The following is a 25,249-nucleotide window of genomic DNA, read 5'->3' as shown; positions in this document are numbered from 1 at the left end:
TGTAAAAAGCCAGCTTAAAAAAATTTACAGCTTGGAAGTTATAAATGTGGATTGATTGATTGATTATATATTGTCGAACATCCCTCTTGAGAATATTTCACTCATATGGAGACATCACCATTGCCGGTGAAGGGCTGCAAAGTTATGCCTATGCTTGACGCTTACAGCCTTTGAGTAGGGAAGGTTCTTTATCATGCCACACCTACCTACTGTGACACGGAACCTCGGTTTTTGTGGTCTCATCCTAAGGACCGCCCCATTTAGTCTCCTCTTACCACAAGCAAGGGGTACTGAGGACCTGTTCTAACCTGGATCCCCACGGGTCTTACATCCACCTAGTACCTTGCTTTTGCCATATCTTCTCTATGAGTAATTTGTTTTATGTTTTGAATTTGTTTTTTTATTCAGGTTTGAAGACAATTGTGGGTGCATTACTGCGAGCTTTCAAGCTTCTGTTTGAAGTTATCATCCTGACGTCCTTCTGCCTGATGATCTTTGCACTGTTTGGCCTCCAGGTGTACGTCGGTGTACTAAGACAGAAGTGTGTGCTAGACGTCCCAGAATACAATGCTACCGCATCTTTGTCATATGTGGCTTACTACAACGACTGGATCAAGAATAACTGTATGATCTTGTTCTGCTAACCAAATTACGACTCATTTCAGTAATAGATTAAACATTGTCAGAATTTTCACTTCTTTTGGAACCAAGATACAAAATATAACAATTCTTCATATTGAAATTGTTCATCAAAATTGGAAGTACTGTAGTCAACAGAAAGTGATGTATAATTTGATCACATTAAAGCTTTACTGGATGTTTTTCTTATTTCAGCCAACTGGTACGAAGATGGTGAAGGTGCCTACCTGGTATGTGGGAATGCCTCAGCATCTGGGTGAGACTGTGATTTATACCACTTCATTTTGAAAAGTTTCCGTCCTTAGCCTATGACTGTTAGTGTAATGTGTGTTGACTTTTACAGAGAATGCCCCAGTGGTTATACCTGCCTTCCAGATATCGGAGAAAATCCCAACTATGGTTACACCAGCTTTGACCACTTTGGATGGGCAATGTTGACCTCCTTCCAGCTTATTACTCTGGACTTCTGGGAAGACACGTATAATAAGGTGAAACAATCTTAAGTAAATGGTACAAGTGCACGTATTGCCTTTATAAACATGATGACTGCATGGTACTGACTCGTGTCAATTTTGCAGATTATCCGAGCGATGGGTCCGTGGAATGTCCTATTCTTTGTGATAGTGGTTTTCTTTGGATCGTTTTATCTCATCAACTTGATGCTGGCTGTTGTTGCTATGTCTTATGAAGAGGAAGCGGTCAACACCAACAGAGTATGTCTTCAAAAAAACTAAAATACCATGCCAGTTCCTTCGTTTTCATTGCTACAGGGGACAGTCATCAGATTATCAGTGCAGTCTCTACTAATCATTATATAGTCTTATTGTGGATTCAGTAGCCATTCCATTAAAAAGCTGTAAATCTATCAGTAATGAACATATTAATGTGATGATGTATGCTATTTTTAGCAGTTTGATTTAGAGGAGGAGGTAGGTGAGGGCTGATATTGGGGTTACTATGGTAACCACCTGAGTATTGGTCTGAAAAACTTAACTAGTATAGCAGTGCCTAATACGATAGTACATTTACTGGAGCTGTCAGTGGTGAACATTTCAGTATTGATATATAAATGTATCAAGTTTCAAATGGAAATGATTTTTTGATAAATCAGTTTCTCTTCTAGCTTATCGAAATATAGAATTAACTCCACATGTTTTCAATTTTTTTATATGCTTGAACAACTTGAAAATGAATAAAGCTTTCATTAAACCCCCATTCGATAGAGTTAGTATTTTATGAATGTGTGTAATGTCGTAATTTTGAGTATTTCTTGTGTCCTTCATTATCTGAAAGGCTTAATATGTGTCACTTTGTAATCAATATTGAATTAAATTTGAAATTAAATCTTAGTGATGATATAATCATATGCTCACTTTTGAATTAATACGGAAAAAATGTGTCAGTATTAAAACTTTATGAAGTAATATTGAGTCCATCATTGACAGCTTTACATGTTACCAAAGAAATGATAAATGTGTAACTATTTTGGTTAATAATCAGTTGTATTTAATTACTATACATATTTTAGACTGTTCTGTGCATATAAATGTGTAATCATAACCTAATCACTGTAAGTCACTGTTGATCACCAATATGCCAAATTCTTTTAAACTATCTTTAAATTGAAAAATTCAAGGATGATGTAAATTGTATATAATTCTTTATGTTTCGTGATGTTGATTTTCTAGCTCTTTCAAACCATTTTCATCTTTTAAGTTTGCCTATATATGATTTCTGATGCTTTGTACAGGAAAGGGAAGAAAAAGAAAGGAAGGAAGCGGTCAAAGAAAAGAAAGAGAAAGCAGCGAAAGATAAAGCGAACGCCGCAGCCGCCGCTGCAGCCAGCGAAGTTACCGCCGCCAAAGCCACTGATGCTACCGCCGCCAAATCAAAACCACCATCAAAAGAGGAGGGGAAACAGTCAAACGGCACCAACAACAACAAAGATTCAAAAGTAGGTACCGATTCTAAGTCTGGTACTGTTACTATCAATGGAAAAACGTTAACAAATCATGGCAAGGGTCGTAATCCTATGGTCAAAATGCCAAGTAAGGACAGTGGATACTCGGTGCAGAGCAATGTGAGTTCGCACTCAGGAGGTAGCAAGGACAAAGATGATCCCGATAGTATCAGCCTTGACAGCCACTCCAATCCACGCAAGGCAGACTCTGGCACCGGGTCCATGTCACATGGTCTTAACACTGACAGCTCAGACAAAACGATGTCCATCCCGCAAAAGCCATTTATCAAGCAGGATAGTCTGGCAAATGTAAGTGCTTCCTTTCATTGACAAGGCAATAATCTGCTCAAGCTTACTAACCCTAAGATATCTAGCTCTGTACTAATAAAGCATTAACTGCTCAGCTGGTGGAGGTTGGTACTTGTAGTTGTAGAGGTAGTTATAACTGTTCTCTTGTATCAGTATATCTCGCTTCTTCTCTCTGGGGCTGTGACATTGTAAGTATAAGAATTGCTGGTATTGCTAAACACCAAAACTTTTCTGCACCAAAGCAAAGAGGATTTAGTTATTGATGGGACAGTTTGAAAACACTATGGAAGACATCTTCATTTAACTGGATCTGAACTGGAAAAGCTGATCTGAGGACTATGAAATAATCCCTGAATGACGCACCATGATCGCGTCTATCAGATTCTCTCGACCATTTAATGACCACTATTGATCAGCTACGTTATAATTATCTGTTTTCTTTTAGCATGAATTCTACCATTTAATTGCATGCAATCACTTTTAAAATAGTACAATAACTCATCAAGCCTTCTGTTGATTTCTCTTTTGCACAAATTCAAAAGAGTGTAATTTTAACAAGAATACCTGTTTGATTAGAGGAATCAGTATCGACTCTTGTTCACAAATCCAAAGAAAAGAATGGAAGAGTACTGAATTCATAAAGGAGAAGGAATTGAAATCCTAATTTCTTCTTTCTTTTTTTTTAATTCATTAAATGGCCATGAGTGTAAGAGGCCAGCTTACTTAACTAGATTATATCAGATTCTGCAGTCAACTCAAACTTTTATTTTGGGGATCTAGAAAAAAATCACCATTTAGCTCGAAGATGGAGTTGGATTTGCTTGATATGTTTCATGCCAAATGACACACCAATGAAAATCATTTCAAAACTGTTGAAAGTGAATTTCGAAGAGATTTTAGACCAAAATTTGCTTATTTTCAGCCTCCAGTTGCAAGGAAAAATAACACACCTCGATATATAGAAGTTGTGAGTAGCTATGATATCTTGAAGATATTGGAGATGAACCTAATACCCTCATTTGGACAATAACCTCTTGTGAATTCATGTACTCTATGTAAAATGCATAGATCTGAAAAAGAAATTTTGGTCTAAGGTGACATTAGGATCATCCAGCTTTTCATAGAGAAAGCGGCCAAGTTTTTGACTGGAACAGTTCTATCCATTTTTCTTGATCTTGGAAAATATTAATCTGCAGGATTTGTTTTGAATACTTTTAATTGCACATCTAGATCTTCTGAATGTTGTTTGTTGTTTATTTTAGAGATGTTGTCCTGCTGTCCAAACTTTAACACTGAGTAGAGAAGTAATGTGCCTTGGGCAGTTTTATCTTGTTTAACAGAAAGAGAGCAATTTATTAATTATACAGGCATATGTAGTAATAGGACGGCTCATCCCCATCCCCCTTAGTTTTAAATCATATTTATGCCATTTTACATGCAAAGTTCGTTAATTTTTTTACATTCAAAGTTTGATTTACTAGCTGGTTGTCCCCTCCCCTTTTTCATAAAAATTGTAAGATGAGGTGTAAGATTGAACCCCCTCCCCCTAATTTAAGGAAAATTTTATAAGGTGTGGGTAGAATTAACCTCTTCCCTTTTCTTGGAGGGGGTGTCAGTTATAGTAAATTTCTTCTCCAGCTGCCCCTCCCCCTTTTTTGTCACTTTTAGTAAATTTCTTCTTCAGCTGCCCCTCCCCTTTTTTTCTTGTCTCTTCTTCAACTTCCCCTCCCCCCTATTCCTGATCAGTTGTTTTAAATTTCTTCTCCAGCTGCCCCTCCCCCTTTTTCCTGGTCAGTTATAATAAATTTCTTCTCCAGCTGCCCCTCCCCATTTTCCTGGTCACTTATAGTAAATTTCTTCTCCAGCTGCCCCTTCCCCTTTTTCCTGGTCACTTATAGTAAATTTCTTCTCCAGCTGCCCCTCCCCCCTTTTCCTGGTCACTTATAGTAAATTTCTTCTCCAGCTGCCCCTCCCCCTTTTTCCTGGTCACTTATAGTAAATTTCTTCTCCAGCTGCCCCTCCCCCTTTTTCCTGGTCACTTATAGTAAATTTCTTCTCCAGCTGCCCCTCCCCTTTGAAAAACAATGCTACATATCTGTCATGTACCTTGTTCTCTAATTTCTGCAAAGTGCAAGTTTTCAGAATGAAGCTGATCTTAACAAACTGCAGTAGTATATACCTATTGTGTATGCACTTTACTGGGCGTAAACAGCTACTAGTTTGTTTATCACAAACACATGTAAGCATTCAATCTTCCGTGACATGCATTCGGTACATACATGCACTTCCTTTGTCATACACTTGGCTTATTTTGATACATCTGTAAACTTAAAAGTATAAAAATATTAAAAGGTTTTGACAGTTCAGTAAATTATGGTGTTCAAATACAAATACCTAGAGATAATTTTAGTCATCAACATGTTAATTACCACGTAGTATCATAATAATAGAGGTATTGGCATTTTGGCTGGAATAATGTCTTTACCGTCCTTGATGAAATTGGATCTGGGATATATAGATTTATATTGACCTCTCTTATTTAAAGCAAATTAAAATATAATTTTGTCTCTGTATTGACGTCAGAAATTATTGAATGATTAAACATTTTTTGTGGTTGACCGAGATATTTCTATGGAGAGTTTGCGTAATGCCTTTGTTTGGTATCTGTTGGCAATAGCTGATAAATGCAAGGGTATTTTAGTGTGAAGACTGGTGCTGTCGTAGCCCAAAGTTGCTTGTGTGTATCACAGATATAGACATACATCTAACTCTTATTCACCACAGCCAGTGTAGATCTCACAGATTTAATGAAATCTTGCAGTTCTAAATATTACAGCACTGAATTTTCTTGTAATTATTATTTATGTGGTATATAATATGAGACAACATAAAACCATGCATTTCCAAATGATATTCAATTCAAAATCTATTTCCTGTATCAATAAATACCATATGTAGAATCTATTGTGTCTAGGTCTTAAGAATGTTTTATTTTTCCCCCAGGTTTCTTCCTCGGGTATACACCTTGGTGATGATGATGACAGTTTGTCAACCAAGGGCAAATCCAAAAAGCCACCTCCAAAGATCATTCAAGGTAAAATCAAGCATATTAGGAAAATGTTTGCTATAGGAAGCTAGTGTGTGAATGCATCAAACACTGTCATAGAAGGGTATTATGAAATAGTTATACATGTAATAAGAAGTTTGTTGTCTATCTTGCAGGTTTTTATAAGCACAAGAAATGGAGACCTGGTATTAACCAGACTTTGAGTTTTGTTCTCCTGTATGAATGGTCGTTTTAGTCCTTAATCTAGCAGTAATTGGGACATTAAAAAATATTATGAATTGGGTAGGGGGTATACAATATTTCAAAATGCCATTGAAATACATGGCAGTTTGATTTTGTTCGGGGGGGCTTAATTGAGAACTATAGACAAAAAGTTTTTTGATGTACCCTTTTACTTGCACCTTCCAGCTGTTCTTTCTCCCAGACATTAAAATACTATCAATATCGTGGTGGAACTTTCACCTTCCTATGACTTTTGTGACCCTTTATAGCTGTTGTGCAATAGAACGTGTATGAATTTTATAAAATTTTGTTTTGAATGTGTAAAATAAAATTAACTAGCCATTACCAATGGATATGTTTTTTTTTGAAAAACACAAATGAAAATTCTCTGCTACAGTGCAGTTTGCCATTTAAAAAAAAGGGGGTATTGTATTAAAATTCAAACAATGGGTTCAAGCCTTTAAGAGGATTTGTGGTATACCATGATGAAAATATCTATTAATCAAACTGAGTTAATCAACTTGTTTTCTTGATAGGTCTTTCTAAGATTACATAAAGTAGAACAATGTGTGCAAGGTCACACACATGGTAGTTATTTTGAAATTGCAGAGCATTGTATAATTTTCATAGTGTATCGTGTTGTACATGTAGACTTGCGATATTATTCTGGTAGGATCTTACATTTAAGCGTTCCATTGCATGTACATGTCTTATGTTTTTACTTTATACTTGTATTGCATTCATTAAACTTGTATGTGCATTTTGTAGGATTAATTCATTTTATGATTAAGTACATATTATAAATGTTGCAAGTGTTTCTCTATCCTATGCAGACATTTATAAAGATGAGAATATTGTACATTTGATTTGTAGGAAGCTTAAAAAACAGTGGTAAGCTCTTCATTCTCCACCTGCATTTGCTTTTTGGGTTTTATTTTGGTATCAGGAATCCAGCCCCCCCCCCCCCCCCCCCCCCCCCCTTACCATGTTAACAGTGTAAATCCCTTCACCTTTATCATTTGTTAAAAAATATTTTTGTGATTTTAAATTATATCATAGATCACTTCACTTACATGTATATATATGCTTTTCATAGATTGCTGCATATCATTTGCTATCATATTTAGGCCAAAAAAAATTAATCAATAGTTTGAAATTTTTGGCTTGAGAAACTATTTATTGATTTTGTTGGCCTTATAGTTAAAAGTTTGGTCCAAAATGAGATTTATTTCATTGATTTCAAACATTAGACGATGAAATCCTTAGAGGGCCAGTACTGTGTCATGATTTTCAAATGAAAATAATGTTTCCAATTTAAAATTGCTGTTAAAAGAAAACTGTTTAATCAATTAAAAAGAAAAATTGCATTCATGTAATTTAGAAGTAAATTTTACTGTATGTTAAATGTTTGGAGTAAAAAAATGTCACTCTTCAACAATCATCTTAATTTTTATGGATAACAGCATAATTTTTTTTAGAAAAGTGCAGGTTTTACGATAGATCAAAGTGTATATCTGAAACAGATTGTTCTTTATGTTCTGATATTTCTTAAGTTTTGATTCGTGACATTGAGGTTTAAGGAGGAATAACTCCTGCTTGTTTGAGCTATGTTGTTTTAATATCCCAGGTGCCGTGATTAGTTATACCTGTGGTCCCTGATGAAAAAAACAGAACTTAACTTAACTGTGTACCACAATATAATCCGTCTCTTGGCGACTGTAAACTGTCTCCTGGCGACTGTAAAACTGTCTCCTAGCGACTGTAAACTGTCTCCTGGCGACTGTAAACTGCCTCTCGGTGACTGTAAAACTGCCTCTCGGTGACTGTAAAACTGCCTCCCGGTGACTGTAAATGGTGTTTAGGGGTTTGATACATGGGTGTTGGTTAGTTTAGTACAGAGCTAATTTTGCTTCCTGGGAAAAAATGATGGATTACTAAATTCATATTGTACTAACCTTGGTCATGAATGACCTAACTATAGTTACACATATCATGAAGGGCAGAGGAGGAGTGTAGAGAAAGGGGAGACAATTACATGGTCATGGTATTTAGGTATCATTAAATATGCACGTGCATAAATGTGAATTTTAAGAAAGATGAAGACATTATTCTATTCAACATCTATGCAGATTTAGACCAAGTGTTTGTAGACGAATCCAATTTTTTTCAGTCATTACATATGCTATAGTGTATATTCTGCTTGTTACAGCTTTCATATTGCAAGTCACATTTCGCACTCATTTAGAAATTAAAACTTGAGGAGATCTAGGCAAATAATGATCGTGCACATTAGGTAGTGCAGTAGTTTGTAATCATTTCATGTCGCATTCTGCTCGCAGCATCGATTTTATTTCCTGAATACTTTCACAATGTGTATGAATATTGCATATGAAAAATACCCTTTCTTGACCAGTTATGTTTCACATCTGAACAGGGGAGGAAAGCACGGGTAGAAATGAGCCTGGGACACTGGTGGACCGAAACCATGCATGTTTGGGGAAGTGCTGCTATTGTTACGTACCCTGGCTGAGAATACAGAACTTGGTTTTTATCTTTGTGTCTGATCCCTTGTTTGACCTCTTCATCACCTTCTGTATCCTGGTGAACACCATCTTCATGGGACTCGAGTTCCACAACATGCCAGATGACCTTGTTACAGCTACAAGTGTGGCCAACATTGTATGTTATTTCTTAGTCTCTAAACTAACCAAACAGCTACAAGTGTTTCCAACATTATGTTATTTCTTAGTCTCTAAACTAACCAAACTGTCTTTTTATGTTTCTCTTACAATGTCACCCAGCATTATACTGAAAACCGACAAATTTACTGCCTGTCAATTTGCGTTAGGTACACTGTTAGAAAGATTTAATTAAAGGAATGAATTCCAAATCAAACCACGTTATGGGGATATGAAATACTTCAGGTTAGTGTACACTTGATGTACTTTAGGGTAGTGTACTCTTAATGAATTGCCATGCCAACAAATGTGAATAATCTCTAATCATTTTATATCCCATATACTATTTATTAACCAGGAACATCATTCTCTTCATTTAAATTTTTTAACCAAAATTTCACATTTGAATTATTTTAAATCTGCAATATACAATATCATGACATAACAATGCTTTTACATGCATACCATTTTATTGACCAATCAATTTTTCATGTTTTATAGCAATTCACCTTTGAATTAGAACGCTTTGGCCGATATAGTATTGCGTTGTGTGACGACACAATTGAATCTGTTTGTAGTACAATTGCGAAATGCAACAGAAACTCTCATTGGTCCATATGTATAAGTCCGCCCAAATTCCCTTATACGGGAGTAGTCAGCATTTGAAAACATGACGGCCAAATACTAGATGGAAAAAAACTTCAAAGGAAGAAAGAGAAAAAGTTGTATTCTTGTGTTGTTGTCTTAATATAAAAAAAATCCTAAGATATTTTCCTTCTATACTTGTGTCCAAACATACCTTCAAATATTTATTAAAGCCCCATACGACCCAAAAACTCGATCACAGCTTTTGATGATTTCGTTCGTAAACGTAGTCATGTTAGGTAGCCAGTCAATTCGAATTTCGGTTCATTTCCATATTGGCACAATAGCGTCTAGATGTGTACTAATACCCCACAAATATTTTAGCTAAATTGTTTAAATAATATACCACCCCAGTCCTATAAAATGATAATTATTCAAATAGCTAAACTCACGGCAGTGTGGCTTTCATTAGTCATGAGCGGCCGCGCCGGCCGGTCTCCATCTAATGGGCTTGTGTAGCATTTTCGTTCATATAGAACTTATTTTACCTTTACAAAAACTGGTACAAAAATGTTTTAATTTCTATTAATGTTGATAATAAATGAAGAGCAAATACATAACTTACAACCGATTTTATGAATAGATACCAATAGCAAGAGTTCGAATTGACCGGCTACCTAACATGGCTACGTCAACATACGAAATCATTTGAAGCTGCGAGTTTTCGGGTGGTGTGTGGCTTTAATGAATATTTAAAGGTATGTTTGGACGCAAGTATATAGTAGGAAAATATGTTAAGATTTTTTCATATTGAGTTTACGAGACAGCAACACAAGAATACACCGATTTCAGGTCTCAACCGTCCGCAGCTTTTTGTGACCCGTAAATCGAAGGTTTTTATAAGAGGTGGATCTTTTCAGAGACCTATGTACAGTTCTCCAGCTACACTGAATCCGCTCGAGAAAGTGGGCGGGCTGTAATCGGCCAATGCAAACTCTTGTATAACATCAAACATGTCATTCAAATTGTTCAATCGTCTCATTCAATTGTGTCGTCACACAACGCAATACTATATCGGGTAAAGTGTTCTAATTCAAAGGTGAATTGCGATAATGGAAATTTGATTATTTCAGAACATTTGATTGCATGTTTTGTAGGTTTTCACTGTTATTTTCACTCTGGAGGCTGTGTTGAAATTGACTGCTTTTGGGAAATTTTACTTTTCTAATGGCTGGAACAACTTTGATCTGGTGATTGTGGTGGCCAGCTGGGTAGACTTTGGACTGTCAGATTTGGATGGTGTCAATGTTATCAGGACATTCAGATTGGTAAGGGGTATCCAGTATAATAGATTATTAATTTGTGTTTTCTCATTTACAGCCAGTATTCAATCAAACCCAAAATCTTGAAATACATGTATGTTATATGTATTGTGTCGTTGACGAAATCATTAATTTCTATTTTATCTTGTTTTAGTTGAGGGTTTTTAAGTTGGCTCAAGCATGGCGAACTATGCGAGTATTACTGACAATCATCATGAGCACGCTTGGCGCACTGGGAAACCTGACCGTCATTCTTGTAATTATCATCTACATATTTGCGGTGATTGGTCTGCAGTTGTTTAGAAACAGTTACACCGAAGATAAATTTGGAGGAGATGGTATACCAAGGTAAATATTTTGGTAATTAGATGATAATCTGGGAATTATTATCTATGTTCCTTATTATGATCTTTAATATCAAGTAAGCCTTTGCTTGTTACTTAATAAAGGCAATAAAAGTGGGACATTGATGTTAATTTTTAAAAAATTTATTTATTTTGAAATTTGATGGAGTTATATTTAATAAAAATTCAACCTAGTGGGGGTCAGAATGACTAAGAAAAAAACATGAAGAACATATGCATCACACAAGTATGATTATGCAATCTGACCCCCTACAACACATAATGAAAGATTGACATAGAGTTGCCTGCAATCCTGCAAATAAACCAGGCTACAATGCAATTGAAAATTGGATCCACCCACCAAAAGATTTGGAAATATTGTTGTGATAAATTTGCTTGATGTTGTATGAAGGTTGAACATTTCAGTACATTGAAGGTTAACATGTACATTGTACATGCAGTAGGATGGAATATTTCTGTTCATATACTAGGGAATTAAAGTGTTGCACTAATACATGCTTTCAATAAAACCAGGTGGAATTTCAACTCCTTTTTCCATGCTCTGATGTTGATTTTCCGTATCCTCTGTGGAGAGTGGATTGAAGAGTTGTGGAACTGTATGCGAGCGGCTGATGAACTGTGCATGGTGGTCTTTTTACCCACTCTCGTGTTCGGATACTTCATTGTAAGTATATCACATGACGTGATCGTTGTAAACATTTCTAAAAAAAAAATTTATCATTTGTGAATTTATGTGATACATACTTCTAACAAATAATGGAAAGTGAAGAAATTAGATACCCCAGTAGACTTTTCTTTGAATTTTTTCCACTCATCAATTATTTCCAACATACACGAGCAGAGTGAGCCTCGGTAATACCTCCTCAGAGGCTCTCACTTAATCCACACTGTGAATTCATTTGTTTATAAAAACAATTTGATCCATGTTTGATGTAGGTCCTGAATCTTTTCCTTGCCTTGCTTCTGAATGCTTTTGGAAGTGAATCTTTGAAAAAGTCTGATAATGATGATGAGGACGACAAGCTTTCTCTGGCCTTCGTCAGGCTGAAAGAGATCTGCTGCTGTTGTTGCAACTTCAAGAAAACACCGAGAACTTCTTCCGTAGGACCAGATGAGTTAGACGAGGAGAAGCAGATTGGCATGACAGATCTAGAGAACGGTAATATGTCAGATCTAGAAAATGGTAATATGTCAGATCTGGAGAGCAGTAATCTGTCATCAAAGCTTATTCGGATATCATGAAATGTATATGTGTAAAATCTGAATTTATTTTTGATAACTGGAAAATTTTATGCATTTTCTATGTTAAACAGATAGCAAAGATAAACAGAGCAAAGACCAACCTCTGGCTAATGGGACAGTGAAAGCAAATGGCATCAAACATGTAAGGCTTTCTGATGTGGTGGTATTATTAGATACTGAACTAACAGCCATCAAGAGAAATATGTCATACCAGAAAACATGCTGTTATGAAAATGTTTTTAAAGAGCAAAGAATGGATAAGAGGATCGAATTTTGTAAAATGCCTGGGCTACTGATTTCAGTATATACTGGTAAAATGCGTGACTTTTTTTAGCAGGATGATAAAGTAGAAGCAGAGGAGGCATTCAATGCTAAGAGAGACAAATTCACAGATTTTGACGCAGCACGAAAAGCCTCAAAAGCAAAAGACTCAAAGGGCAGCAATGCAGATAGCACATCGAAGACAGGAGACAGTAAAGAGAAGAAAGGAAGCAAAGACAAGGATGGCATGGCTCTTGGAGATGAAGCCGATGACATGGACGATGATGATGAAAACAAAGAGACTGTAGTGGAGGACTGTTTTCCGCCAATCTGCATGAAGAAGTATGTATCAACATTCTCAGAGCCACTGATTAAATTTTTCACTTTTATGAGGATATATTTTAAATATTCAATTCTCCTATGAAAGTTGTGATATCAGAGTATGACTTGACATTCTAAAAGCCACTTAATCTTAAGATCATGATAATTCACTATTCTTTGATGATACTGTTTAATCAGTCATTTTCTTTGGGATTCATTTTTGTTGTTCTAAATCCTTCATGAACACAAAAATTTCTAACCTGAAGAACCAATGATGAAACCATTTTTTTCTGAAACAAAGAAAATTTGACTCCAAATAAATACAGTAAAACAGGGTTACAAGGAACACACTTATAATGAATTCACACTTACAGCAAAGTGATTTTCAGTCCCTGTAGTTTTACAACATCTTGTGACCTTATTGGATATATTGAATTCATTTATAACAAATCAAAATTGTTTATCCTGAGCACTTCACTATAACCGTGTTTTACTGTAGTGGTGGTTCTACAGATTGTTCATGTTTTAAGATTAAGGATTCACGTTATTTCAAATTGATTTTCTGATACATGACTGTACAATATTTTCACTGTTTGCTTCTAACAGATGTTTGAAATTGACAGGGTAAGAACTACAGGCAATATGAGATCAAAGATCCATATTTCATTGCTTCTACTCATTATTTTATATTGTTTTTTCTTTTGTACATTGAAATTCATATTTATTTGAATAATAGCCTTAATTTCACAGTAACAACAAAATTTACCATGCGTATTCACAGTTTGACTTCATTATATACATCTATAATCTTTTTGAAATATTTAACGCTTTCAATTTGTATTGAAATAATTTTAGTCTGTGGGGAATTTTTATTTGATTGAACTGCAGAATGTAAACAGTACATATATTGATGGTTATTGACAGTGTGATTTGATAACTTTATCATCTTTCGTCATCATTTGTGTCATTTTAAATTTGTAACATGAATGAATATGAAAAATCTATTTTTAATACAACAGTTCACAGTAGTGTATAGCTTGTCTTAGTAATTTACTCTGCATTCTACTATTTATTTATTTTTTCTTAATACACCTCTACAGTTATGATTTAAAATGAGTCACTTTTTTTTTTAGCTTTGAAATTATTAGTTGCTGTTTTTTGAAAATGAATATATTCAAATAAAATCTTCAAAGTTTGAAATGCTAGAAATCAAATGAATATTTAACTTTTAGATGAAAAGGGAGGTAACTATGAAATACACACATTTTAACTTAATTCTCCTTTAATATTTCAGTCATGCACTGTGGTCAGATTTTGATGAATCCAGCTTTGGAATAAAGTGGCACAAAGCCCGATACTTTATGTGTAAAATTGTGGAGCATAAAGCATTCGAATATTTCATTCTTGCCTGCATTTTCCTCAGCAGTATGTCATTGGTAAGCATTGACTTTGTCTTTGGTAAGCATTGAAGCATTGACTTTGTTTTTGGTAAGCATTGACTTTGTCTTTGGTAAGCATTGACTTTGTCTTTGGTAAGCATTGACTATAAGTTTGTCTTTGGTAAGCATTGACTAAGTTTGTCTTTGGTAAGCATTGACTTTGTCTTTGGTAAGCATTGACTTTGACTTTGGTAAGCATTGTCTTTGGTAAGTATTGAAGCATTGACTTTGTCTTTGGTAAGCATTGACTTTGCACAATATCCTTGAAAAGTTTGACAGTGACTGCCTTTATGCAGATACCCTGTGATAAATTGTCATGACAAAAAGCAGAAAAACTCTGTCTACCTTCAGTTGATATCAGGCATGTTAATGCTGATCGTTGTCTTCTGTAGGCTTTTGAGGATGTGTATCTTTACACACGTCCAGAATTAGAGGCTGCCCTGTACTATGCAAACATCATCTTTGCTGCACTCTTCACAATAGAAATGTTGATGAAATGGATGGCTCTAGGATTCAAGAAATACTTTACCAGCTTCTGGACCATTCTTGACTTCTGTATTGTAGTGGTGAGCATCTTGATTTTCCCTTTTCCCTATTGCGTTGTGTAGGCTGTGTTACATTTGAATTGATTGCAGCACTTAATGACCTGCCTGTCGACTATTGTAGATCTCCTTAACCAGTTTGATTGTTGACGCTATGGGTGGGGAGGACATCTCCGCATTCCGCTCCCTCAGGACACTCAGGGCATTCAGACCCCTCAGAGCAATCTCAAGATGGCAAAGCATGAGGGTGAGTGCCTGTTCAGCTGTTATAATGGAGATTCACTTGTTACAGATGTAATTGGGGGAATAGGTTCGATAAACACTGATGCTTATTTAACAGATTGTGGTAAATGCTCTGATGTTGGCTATTCCTGCCATTTTGAATGTGCTGGTTGTCTGCATGGTGTTTTGGCTGATCTTCAGTATTATGGGAGTGCAGTTCTTCTCGGGCAGATTCTACAAGTGTAAGGACTCCAGCGGCGAGGTTCTGCTTCCCAGTGTAGTGGCCAACAAATCTCAGTGTTTGGCAATGGCGTCCACACACAATTACACATGGGTCAACTCCAATATTAACTTTGACAATGTTTTCAATGGCTACCTGGCTCTGTTTCAAGTGGCAACTTACGAGGGATGGATGGAGGTGATGGATGATGCAGTGGATTCTACGAAGGTAAATCTAATTGTATATAATTATTTTGATGGATACATTATACACTTATTGACACTACTGAGGTCAATGTAATGAATTTTAGTTACTTGAGAAGTACAATATTGACTTAGCCCAGAAGGTGAATTTTGTACTCTGAAGATAGTAATAAAACATTGTATTGACCGACAAAATGACAATATTTGTTTTATTGTATGATATGATGAATACTATTAAAGAAAACATGCTATTGAAAATTCCTAAATTGTTGGTGTTATACTTTACTGTACATGTACTTTTCTCAGCTTATTTAGAATTTGGCTTAGTCGGAGCTGATGCAGTGTTTTGCGTAATCTTGATTTAGTGCTTCTTCTATATGTATGATAATGTATAGGTTATGAATTTCAGTTGTCAGCATAACTCTAAATTAGCACTCTTGCTTCATCGTCAAAGCTGCTAAAATTCGAATCCCATGTACAGTATGTTATGGAGAGATGGTTGATGTTGATGCAAGCTTTTTACCTATAACCTTCATCCTGTTTTACATACTAAAATGTTGAAATGTCGCCCTACAGGTGGACGAGCAGCCTAGCTTTGAAAACAACCTGTACATGTATCTGTACTTTGTGGCCTTTATCATTTTTGGGTCTTTCTTCACTCTCAATCTGATCATTGGTGTCATCATTGACAACTTTAATGCCCTGAAGAAAAAGGTTAGTTCTGTATCATTCAGCTATAGTTCACTTACTAATCAACACTGTTTTATGATAGAAATAGAAATCAAAAAGAAAAACTGTAAAAGAAAACAAATCACATGTTTTTATTATTTGTTAAACAGTATGATGGCAGTGCTTTAGACATGTTCCTGACGCAAGGTCAGAAAAATTACATGAACACCTTAAAGAAGCTGGGATCTAAAAAACCGCAGAAAACAATCAAGCGACCAAAGGTATGCTGCTTTACTTAAGTTGTACTGATGTACGTGTATGATCAAATGAACAGTGCAGAGGCATGTTTCTTCATTTCTGTACGAAATTAGCTCCCCATATGGAATTGTGCTGTCTAGTTGAAATGCATGATTTAATTGGATATTGGATACTTGGTACATTGTATTCCAGGCTGGTGGATATTATTTCTGAGATTGTTTGTAACATTTTTACATTATTTCAGGCTCGGGGTTTTTTGGTGAGTTAGGGTGGTAGCTAATAGGCGATATCTCAAGTGAAAGTTTACTCTATTTTTTGTTTTTACAATTTCCTTTTCTACAGAATAAAGAGATTACAAAATGTACTCAAATATACAATGAACTAAAGAGGAATGTATGATCTCGACTACCGTTACTCTACGAAATACTAATTAGACGTGTATATCTCCGTGTGCTAGATTCCTCTGTAGCATGAATTGATAGAAACCTGCTTTTATATCGATGTGTGTGTGCATGAAACAGGTTCAGACCTCTGTTTGATGAGATAGAATGGTGTACAGTATTTGGACATGTACTGTTTCAATATCTTGCTTTCTTTTTGTCAATATTTCTTTTCATCAGAAGGAGGTGAGAGTTGCAGTATAAAATTCATTCTTTTTAACGATTTTTGTATCAATACTATAAATGCATGTCAACCCACAGATATTTGCCCAAGTCCAAAAAATTGCATGTTTGTGTATACATATATTTGATTTTTGGTTTTTTTTAGCATTCTTTATATATACATAATGCAAAGTTTCATGAAATCAATTTACACATACTTTTATCATGAACACAAATATGTAAATTTTGCACTATAGAAAAGGTTAATCCATTTCTTTCTGTTTATTACCACGGGTAATAATTTCATTCTTGTACTGATGTTCTTGTATTTATATGATAATTTTTGTTCAAGTATTTTTTTTTTTTTACTTTGGAAGTCACACGGAAAATTTTGATTTGGAGTTATAAAACCCTGTTGAACTTTTTTAAAATTTCAGCTTTTATGCAAACTGAATTTATATTGACAATGACCTATTCATTTGGGACAGTTTGGAAAAAAGTTTAATTTTTTTTGTAAATTAGAATTCTAATTTCAACAAAAATTTCTTTTGTTCTTGATGTGGTCTTGCTTCTTTCAGGCGTCATGTCAGGCGGTCTTCTATGATGTTGCAGTGAGCAGCAAGTTTGACATATGTATCGTGTCGGTCATTTTTCTGAACATGATTGCTATGGCTGTGGACCATTACAAGATGACAGACTATGTCTCCAACATTTTAGACATCCTCAACATTTTGTTCACCACAGTTTTTACCCTGGAGTCCGTGGTCAAGATCATTGGTCTACGACATCACTATTTCAGACAACCGTGGAATGTTTTTGACTTTGTGGTGGTGATTCTGTCACTTGTGGGTATGTACAGACAGACAAAATAGCATGGAGAATCAGAATTTATAACCAAGCTCTCTAAAAATGAAATCTCTATCCCTTAAGTATTCCAGATTTCCTTTCCTGTTTCTGTTCTCAGTAATGAAAATGTGTGTGTGTTAATTGAATATTAAACCCCCAAGTTGATTTAGAATATATTACAACAATCCAACCCATTAACACACTAGAATATATATATCTCTTGATGATGTAATGGTTTCATCATTAGCAATGTTAAGCAGTAGTATATAGCTATGGTTTGGGGCATTCTAACATGTGTGATGCTAGGCAGCCTGCAGTTCATGGACACACAAACCTACAAAATTCAAACACATGAAACACTTTTAAGCATGTGTGCATGTTAGCATGATTTCAAATTGATCACAAATGTGTTTTTGAATTTGATCTATTGCAATTAGAACATGCAAAATATATGTTGCTTGGCACATACTTTGTAATGTGTGCATGAAATATGCTCTTTATGTTCTATTAAACTGATAAGCAATAGTTCTTTGTTTTTGTGCACAGTGAAAAGATCGTTCTATTTATGTAAAATAAAATATAGTACAGTGTCAGTTGTTTTTTTTTAAATTGTGCTAATTATGATTATTATTTTTCATGTAATTCTTTTAATAGTAATAATTGTCGAGGCTGCAGGTAAACTATCTCCGGTAGTGAATTGTGACCTGACTATATTTTGTAGACGTGCACATTTGATGTAGTAAAGGCAAAACCACACCAAAAATATGTCAGCCGTCAGTTTACAGCCATGTTGTGCAAGCTTTACCAGTAGAAAATGATTGTGGGGAAAAACTACAAAATGCCAATTCTATTTATCTGATTATTCCTCCAATATTCCTAAGTGTAATTAATTACAGAATTAAACGAATAAGTAGATATAAACCAACGAATGCCTTTCTCTGCTGCTGTCTGATCGTATTAACCTTTTGTACCCTGCTCTCTAGTCCTCTAATGCTCGCTACTCCCCGACTGTAGAAACTATTGCACATCTTGCATCTTTGTGAACCATCCAGTGCACATTTCTTTCGACTAACTTCCAATACTAGTTTATTGATGTATCTTTGAAATGATAAATGAAGTCCTTAATTTATCATTTTGCAAGCTTGTCATTTTGTAGATTTAGTTAACATAAAATAACAAGAAATCTACAAAACAAGAATTATAATGATAATCTTGTATCCGCTTTTCTGTATCTTATATTCATGTATGCCTTTCTAGATGTGTTATATTTGTTTTTTATTTCCATAAAGAAAATGTAAATATATTGAATTATTTTGATAAATTGAATGTAATAGAGCTGGTGTTAAGTACTACAGATAAAGTTCTTGTTTTGTAGATTTTTCATCTTTTTTCCGTAATGCTGTAAATTGACAACTTTAATTCTGCTCTTTTCCACATTTAATCTATATACAATGTATATATACCTTCAGCACTGACTGTTATGCTTTGTCAAAAAAAATGTATGAAATTGAGGAATTCTTTTTCTGTTGTTGTAGGCATTGTGTTGGCAGATGTTCTCGCAAACAGCTTTAACCCTACACTGCTTCGAGTTCTGAGAGTTTTCAGGATAGGGCGAGTTCTAAGGCTGATCAAGGCTGCTAAAGGCATCCGGAAGCTTCTCTTTGCCCTCATTATCTCCCTTCCAGCTCTCATCAATATCGGAGCTCTGCTGTGTCTCATCATGTACATCTTTGCTATCATCGGAATGTCATTGTTTGGGAACATGAAAATTGATCTTCCATTGGATGATACTGTGAATTTCCAGACATTCGCCAGCAGTTTTGTGCTACTGCTCCGTCTATCGACATCTGCCGGTTGGAATGATATTTTGGAGACTATGTTTTTACAGCCCCCGGACTGTGACCCAGACTATGCCACCAGGCCAGAAGGCGGTGCCAAATTTAAATATTCTACAGGGGACTGTGGATCTCCTGCGTTTGGGGTGTTTTACATGGTGGCCTACATTCTTATTATATTCTTAGTCGTTATAAACATGTACATTGCCATCATTCTGGAGAACTTCAATCAGGCCCATGAGGCAGAAGAAGTTGGAATAACAGAAGATGACTTTGATGAGTTTTATGTTGTGTGGGAGAAGTATGATCCTTTAGCCACACAGTTCATCAAATACGAACATCTCTCTCACTTTGTTGGGGATTTAGACCCTCCATTAGGCATACCCAGGCCTAACGAAATTGCTCTAGTGGCATTTGATCTTCCAATTGTTGAAGGAGACAAAATTCACTGCTTAGATGTGTTGATTGCTTTATGTAAAAATGTGTTAGGCCGTGTAGAGGAAACGGAGGAATTCAAAGAACTGAAATCTCAGATGGAAGATAAGTTCCAAGAGACTTTCCCAACTCGAGTGAACACCAGTAAAACATCGAGTACGATGCAGAAAAAGAAAGAGGACGTAGCTGCGAAGACCTTACAGCGTGCCTGGCGGACATTTAAAACTCAGAAGCAGCTCCGTAATCTGACCAAGATGGCAATGCAAAAAGCAGAGGCAGATGAAAATGAGAAGAACACTAAATCGAAGGGAGCCAGTCTGGCTAATCTCGGTAGACGTCTTAATAGTGCTCTGAGTAACTTCTTCAGCTCGTCTCGGCCGAGTAGTGCAACCAGCAGACACAGTATCAAAAGTCAAACCACAGCTAGCACACCAGGGAATTCTCAAAGGAAATCCAAAAGTACATTACAAGTTCCTGCAGTTGGTCCCATCTACCCAGCAAAATGCTCTGATAAAGAATTAGACTTATGATGTTATGGGAAGGGAAAATATGGTGCAATTTATTTGAGTACTGTAGTAGATTTTTTTTTTTTAAATGTGCACCTCTCAGGTCGATATTCAGAGTGCTGCATCAGTGGCCACAGAAGGCGGGTTCTTTCTGTGTGACATGCATTTTGAGTGTCAGTACAATGTATTTTTACAGCGAATCAGTGTATTTGACTCATATAGAATTATGCAGAATAATTATGCAGTGCCTGGTGCATACCTTGGTATCGTCAGTTGGGAATATTGTTGAAATGCTAATACATTTCCCAGGAACAAAAGTGAATAAAATAAGAGAAAATGGGTTCCATATTGTGTCCCCGAGGTGTGAATTCATGTATTTACATGCATTATTATAGAAGTATTGTGTCAAAATTCACTGATGCCAAAACCTGTTGATCAAAATGTGATAAAACATGACAGAACTTATAGATTGTGTATTGTACTAATTTAAAGATTGTTTTTCAACGAAAAATTTTTAAAAAAAAGAAAAAGATAAGATCATTTCTAGTATGCTCATGTTGTCATGATGTGGTTTTTTTTAGCATTGCAAAGTGATGTCATAGAGTGCGGTTAATTTGTCTATGCTTGTATCAAGTGCATATTTCTCTGGGTAATTGTGTCAGATGAGTGGGATAAATCTTGTTGAGAGGTAAATGATATGTTAGAAATTATTAAGGAAATATTGTTTCTCTCACACAATGATTTTGATGTGTGTCTTGATTGGTATCAGCAGCATGTCTTTCATGCGATCATATTTAAATCATGTAGTATTTGATAGAGTTCAAGGAACTTAATTGTTCCAACATCAATGTTTCGATTGTTTTATATATATCATACAAAAAGTGATTGATATAGATGCACTTCAGTTCTAAGCAAGTTTATTTCACTATACAGTTGACACTGCTGTAGAGATTAACTTTGGAGAAGGGGTTTTGATTCTAATTTTGTAATATTTTAAGCACAGACTTTATTGATAGTCAATACTGTCCCAAATGAGGGACATTGACATGGTATTCTTCACATCTTGTGTTATACAAGCTAGATCAAATTTATGCTGCAGTGACACCTGATAAAGTTCCTGACTTCTGATGTGAATAATGCTAAACAGTGTCGGAGGGTATGAATGTGTCCAATCATCTCTATGCAGTTGTACCTACTGTTTATCTCCCTTTGCACATTGAACCTCTTATCCTACAAAATTCATATTGAATTACTTACTGGGTTTTTTGTAGCAAGAGAGAAAAAGCTCATAAAATGAGGCATGGAATCTTTTTTTTTTTATCGAATATAAATTTGGATGCTTTTTTCTGTTTGACTTTGCGATCCTTTAGTTGGATTTGATGTTGTACTGTATACGTATGTAGAGGGAAAGCTCATTTGGTGCATCGACTTGAAAAAATATAAATTCAGTATTATATAACAAGACACTGTGATAAAGTTATGCATAATGAGAACCGATATATTAATGGCTTTAATCAAACATCAATATGTCTGCTCCTGAACTTAAACTTTGTACATTGGAATTAACTGCATTTTTTTTTTCCCCTCTCCCCCATTTTACCAAACGAAAGTTGTGATCTGTGAATGAAGTATCCGTCCACATTCTGTTGCGAGAGATATTCTTACTTTAGATATTTTTTATGTTTGTTATTTTACATTTGTTTTTATTTACATGAGCACAATAATGTGTAATAAGGAACTGATGGATTTGCCTGTGTATCTAATTATTATATTCCTATAAAAAGGAAATGTTGATATTGAATGTGATATTTTTGTTATCGCCTTGTGCAACTTGTTTTTTTTTTCTAACTGGCTTATTAATCACAACAACAGACAGTAGTTAGGGTGGAGAATGGTTTGTCTTGTACAGAAGAGGTTGTGATGCCTGCATTTAAACTTTCACTTCCCGTTTTTTTTTTTTTTTTCCTTTCTCAAATTTTCAATGTGTTGATTAGTTGTGAAGCTCTCTTCATTACTCATCTCATTGTCATACAGAAAATCAAACCTGAATTAACAAGGCCAAATTTAGGTTTGTATTTCTCGGTAAATATAAGTACTGTAAATACTCTGTATCTCACAAGCTCCATCCCCGGGGGACAGTCCCTGAGGACATGTTTTTCTTTGTTCTGTATTCTACTGTTTATGACCTTCATCACGAGCCGTACTGTGGCATATGTCGACCTTTTTACCAAATAAATTGTTTTGCATTTAATGAGATTTGTTTTGATTTACTAGGATCTTGCACAGGCCAGCTTCTTTTTGACCATTCATTGGGATCAGAAACAAATGTACAGTCTTCAAATATGTAATATCTGAGTACTTTGGTTGTTATTTGGGATTTTGTACCTAGTACTTGCATTTAGAATGCTAGAGAGTGAATAAACAACCTATTGTAAATATGCCAGTTGTTGAAATCGGAGCTACAAAAACAACATATTGTAAGCATGCTAGCTGTAGCAAACAGCTACAACTACTACACATTGTAAACATGCCACCTACCCCCCCTATGACTTCTGTTTGTGTGTGAACCCTGAATATGACTTCTGTGTGTGTGTGAACCCTGAATATGACTTCTGTGTGAAGAAAGCCCAATAACATGAATAAAGCCAGGCTTAACACTGCGCTTAATTTAATACATGTGTAATACAGAGGGAACAGTGCAGTAGAACAGAGAAAGGATTCGAACCCAGGCCCCTGAACCCCTAACCAGGTGCTCCACCAAATGAGCTATCTGGCATCGACAATCAAAGTCCTTGGACCGCCACAGGTTTATCATGGGTACCAGTCATCATTTGAAAATGATATTACAGTCTCCAAGTTTTCATATTTACAGCTTCACGTCCGGTCTGATGGTTGTCATGGTTACAGCTGAACATCCAATCTAACGGCCATCATGGACAGGGGCGGATCCAGGCAGTGGTGCAGTCCCTCCCTCCTCCTACCCCACCTTTCAAAATTACTGAGTGTCAGTCACTTCTTAACATACACCCTCATAAATGATGACCCTAGAGATGCTTGCAGAGGCTTTGCATCTTACACCAGTAAAGCAATGTTCAATCCATACACAATTTATAAAGGGTCTCCATTAATGTGACCTGCACTGGTGCTGGTGCGGGTTTAATTCAGACATGATTACAACATGTTTTAATTATCAATTAATGGCAAATGGATCTACAGCTATTTATACAGACATTGATGTCATAGGCTAATAAAGATTTGGACACATTTTGAAAGAAGTAGGATTTTTCTCCAATTCAATCCAACAACAATGTAAATCAGTCATCAATACATGAAATTAACTAATACATGAAATTAACTAATACATGAAATTAACCAATACATGAAATTAACCAATACATGAAATTAACTAATACATGAAATTAACCAATACATGAAATTAACTAATACATGAAATTAACTAATGCATGAAATTAACTAAAGCATGAAATTATGAAATTAACTAATACATGAAATTAACCAATACATGAAATTAACTAATACATGAAATTAACTAATGCATGAAATTAACTAAAGCATGAAATTAACTAATACATGAAATTAACTAATACATGAAATTAACCAAAACATGAAATTAACTAATACATGAAATTAACCAAAACATGAAATTAACTAATACATGAAATTAACTAAAACATGAAATTAACTAAAACATGAAATTAATTAATACATGAAATTTTCTAAAACATGAAATTAACTAATACGTGAAATTAACTAATACATAAAATTAACTAATAAAGAGACGTTTTTAAAGGATTTCTTTGAGCAATTTTTTTTCATAAGTGAATAATGCAAAAATAAAGGTAGTTTCATGGGGAATTTTTGTGGTAAACACGAGAATACTTGCATAACTTTAAATGGGTACTGAACATACAGTGAACAGTATTTGAATGCATGAAAAGTATACACTCTTGTGTTAACTATTTCATTGATCTGAAAACCACGCTTAGTTGTATTTGCTATTAAATTTGCACCTGTGATAAAACAGAGGATGTCTACCACTTCTTTTTCTCTTGAGTAAAAAAAAAAAAAAACTACACCTAGGATTTATCTAACACCATCTTCAGAATGGAAAATTTACACATGGTGGACACTCGTCCATTAATAAGAGAAATCGAGATTTAATTTCCTATTGTACAATTATGGTCCTTTTTAGTTTTTAAAATTCCCTTTGACCTTTATGCACTATGGTATTTCTATTGAACATTTCTGTATTTTGTTCTTTAGGAGAAGGTGTTGTAAGTTTTAAAAGAACTTGTGCCCAATCCCCTTGTCTTCAATACCTTGACAATAAAATATGTTCAACCCAGATTTAAAAGAACTTGTGCCCAATCCCCTTGTCTTCAATACCTTGACAATAAAATATGTTCAACCCAGATTTAAAAGAACTTGTGCCCAATCCCCTTGTCTTCAATACCTTGACAATAAAATATGTTCAACCCAG

The 25,249-nt window shown here is 35.2% G+C and overlaps 1 protein-coding gene and 1 long non-coding RNA gene across 18 annotated transcripts in view; one reads left to right on the top strand and one right to left on the bottom strand.

Annotated features, from left to right (window-relative positions):
• Nucleotides 1-22,999, top strand: part of LOC125650131 (sodium channel protein 1 brain-like) — a 57,292-nt gene extending 34,293 nt beyond the window's left edge. For 3 of the 17 annotated variants that reach the window (XM_048878111.2, XM_048878112.2, XM_048878110.2), the window contains exons 6-30: nucleotides 409-624; nucleotides 835-895; nucleotides 983-1,127; nucleotides 1,218-1,352; nucleotides 2,390-2,908; nucleotides 5,912-6,002; nucleotides 7,071-7,088; nucleotides 8,632-8,876; nucleotides 10,618-10,788; nucleotides 10,937-11,130; nucleotides 11,661-11,811; nucleotides 12,084-12,306; nucleotides 12,461-12,531; nucleotides 12,724-12,992; nucleotides 13,578-13,595; nucleotides 14,266-14,407; nucleotides 14,803-14,976; nucleotides 15,077-15,199; nucleotides 15,293-15,622; nucleotides 16,174-16,311; nucleotides 16,437-16,547; nucleotides 16,769-16,783; nucleotides 17,705-17,975; nucleotides 18,627-18,647; nucleotides 19,508-22,999. In XM_048878111.2, coding sequence (XP_048734068.1) covers nucleotides 409-624; nucleotides 835-895; nucleotides 983-1,127; nucleotides 1,218-1,352; nucleotides 2,390-2,908; nucleotides 5,912-6,002; nucleotides 7,071-7,088; nucleotides 8,632-8,876; nucleotides 10,618-10,788; nucleotides 10,937-11,130; nucleotides 11,661-11,811; nucleotides 12,084-12,306; nucleotides 12,461-12,531; nucleotides 12,724-12,992; nucleotides 13,578-13,595; nucleotides 14,266-14,407; nucleotides 14,803-14,976; nucleotides 15,077-15,199; nucleotides 15,293-15,622; nucleotides 16,174-16,311; nucleotides 16,437-16,547; nucleotides 16,769-16,783; nucleotides 17,705-17,975; nucleotides 18,627-18,647; nucleotides 19,508-20,772 — 5,117 coding nt within the window. In that variant the 3' untranslated portion in view covers nucleotides 20,773-22,999. Of the gene's footprint in view, nucleotides 1-408; nucleotides 625-834; nucleotides 896-982; nucleotides 1,128-1,217; nucleotides 1,353-2,389; nucleotides 2,909-5,911; nucleotides 6,003-7,070; nucleotides 7,089-8,631; nucleotides 8,877-10,617; nucleotides 10,789-10,936; nucleotides 11,131-11,660; nucleotides 11,812-12,083; nucleotides 12,307-12,460; nucleotides 12,532-12,723; nucleotides 13,014-13,577; nucleotides 13,596-14,265; nucleotides 14,408-14,802; nucleotides 14,977-15,076; nucleotides 15,200-15,292; nucleotides 15,623-16,173; nucleotides 16,312-16,436; nucleotides 16,548-16,768; nucleotides 16,784-17,704; nucleotides 17,976-18,626; nucleotides 18,648-19,507 lie in introns of all 17 variants that reach the window. The other 14 variants (XM_056165142.1, XM_056165141.1, XM_048878120.2 and 11 more) reach the window with 13 other exon arrangements.
• On the bottom strand, nucleotides 11,255-12,296 carry LOC130054674 (uncharacterized). Its single transcript, XR_008803000.1, has 2 exons — nucleotides 11,981-12,296; nucleotides 11,255-11,848 (listed from the first exon to the last, which is right to left on the bottom strand). It is a non-coding gene; the product is annotated as an uncharacterized LOC130054674 (long non-coding RNA).
• Nucleotides 23,000-25,249: the final 2,250 nt, after the last annotated feature.

Source organism: Ostrea edulis, chromosome 5, assembly GCF_947568905.1.
Source record: "Ostrea edulis chromosome 5, xbOstEdul1.1, whole genome shotgun sequence".
NCBI classification, from domain to species: Eukaryota; Metazoa; Mollusca; class Bivalvia; order Ostreida; family Ostreidae; genus Ostrea; species Ostrea edulis.
Note: the sequence above shows the minus strand (reverse complement) of the source record. Positions and strands in the feature narration are given on the sequence as shown.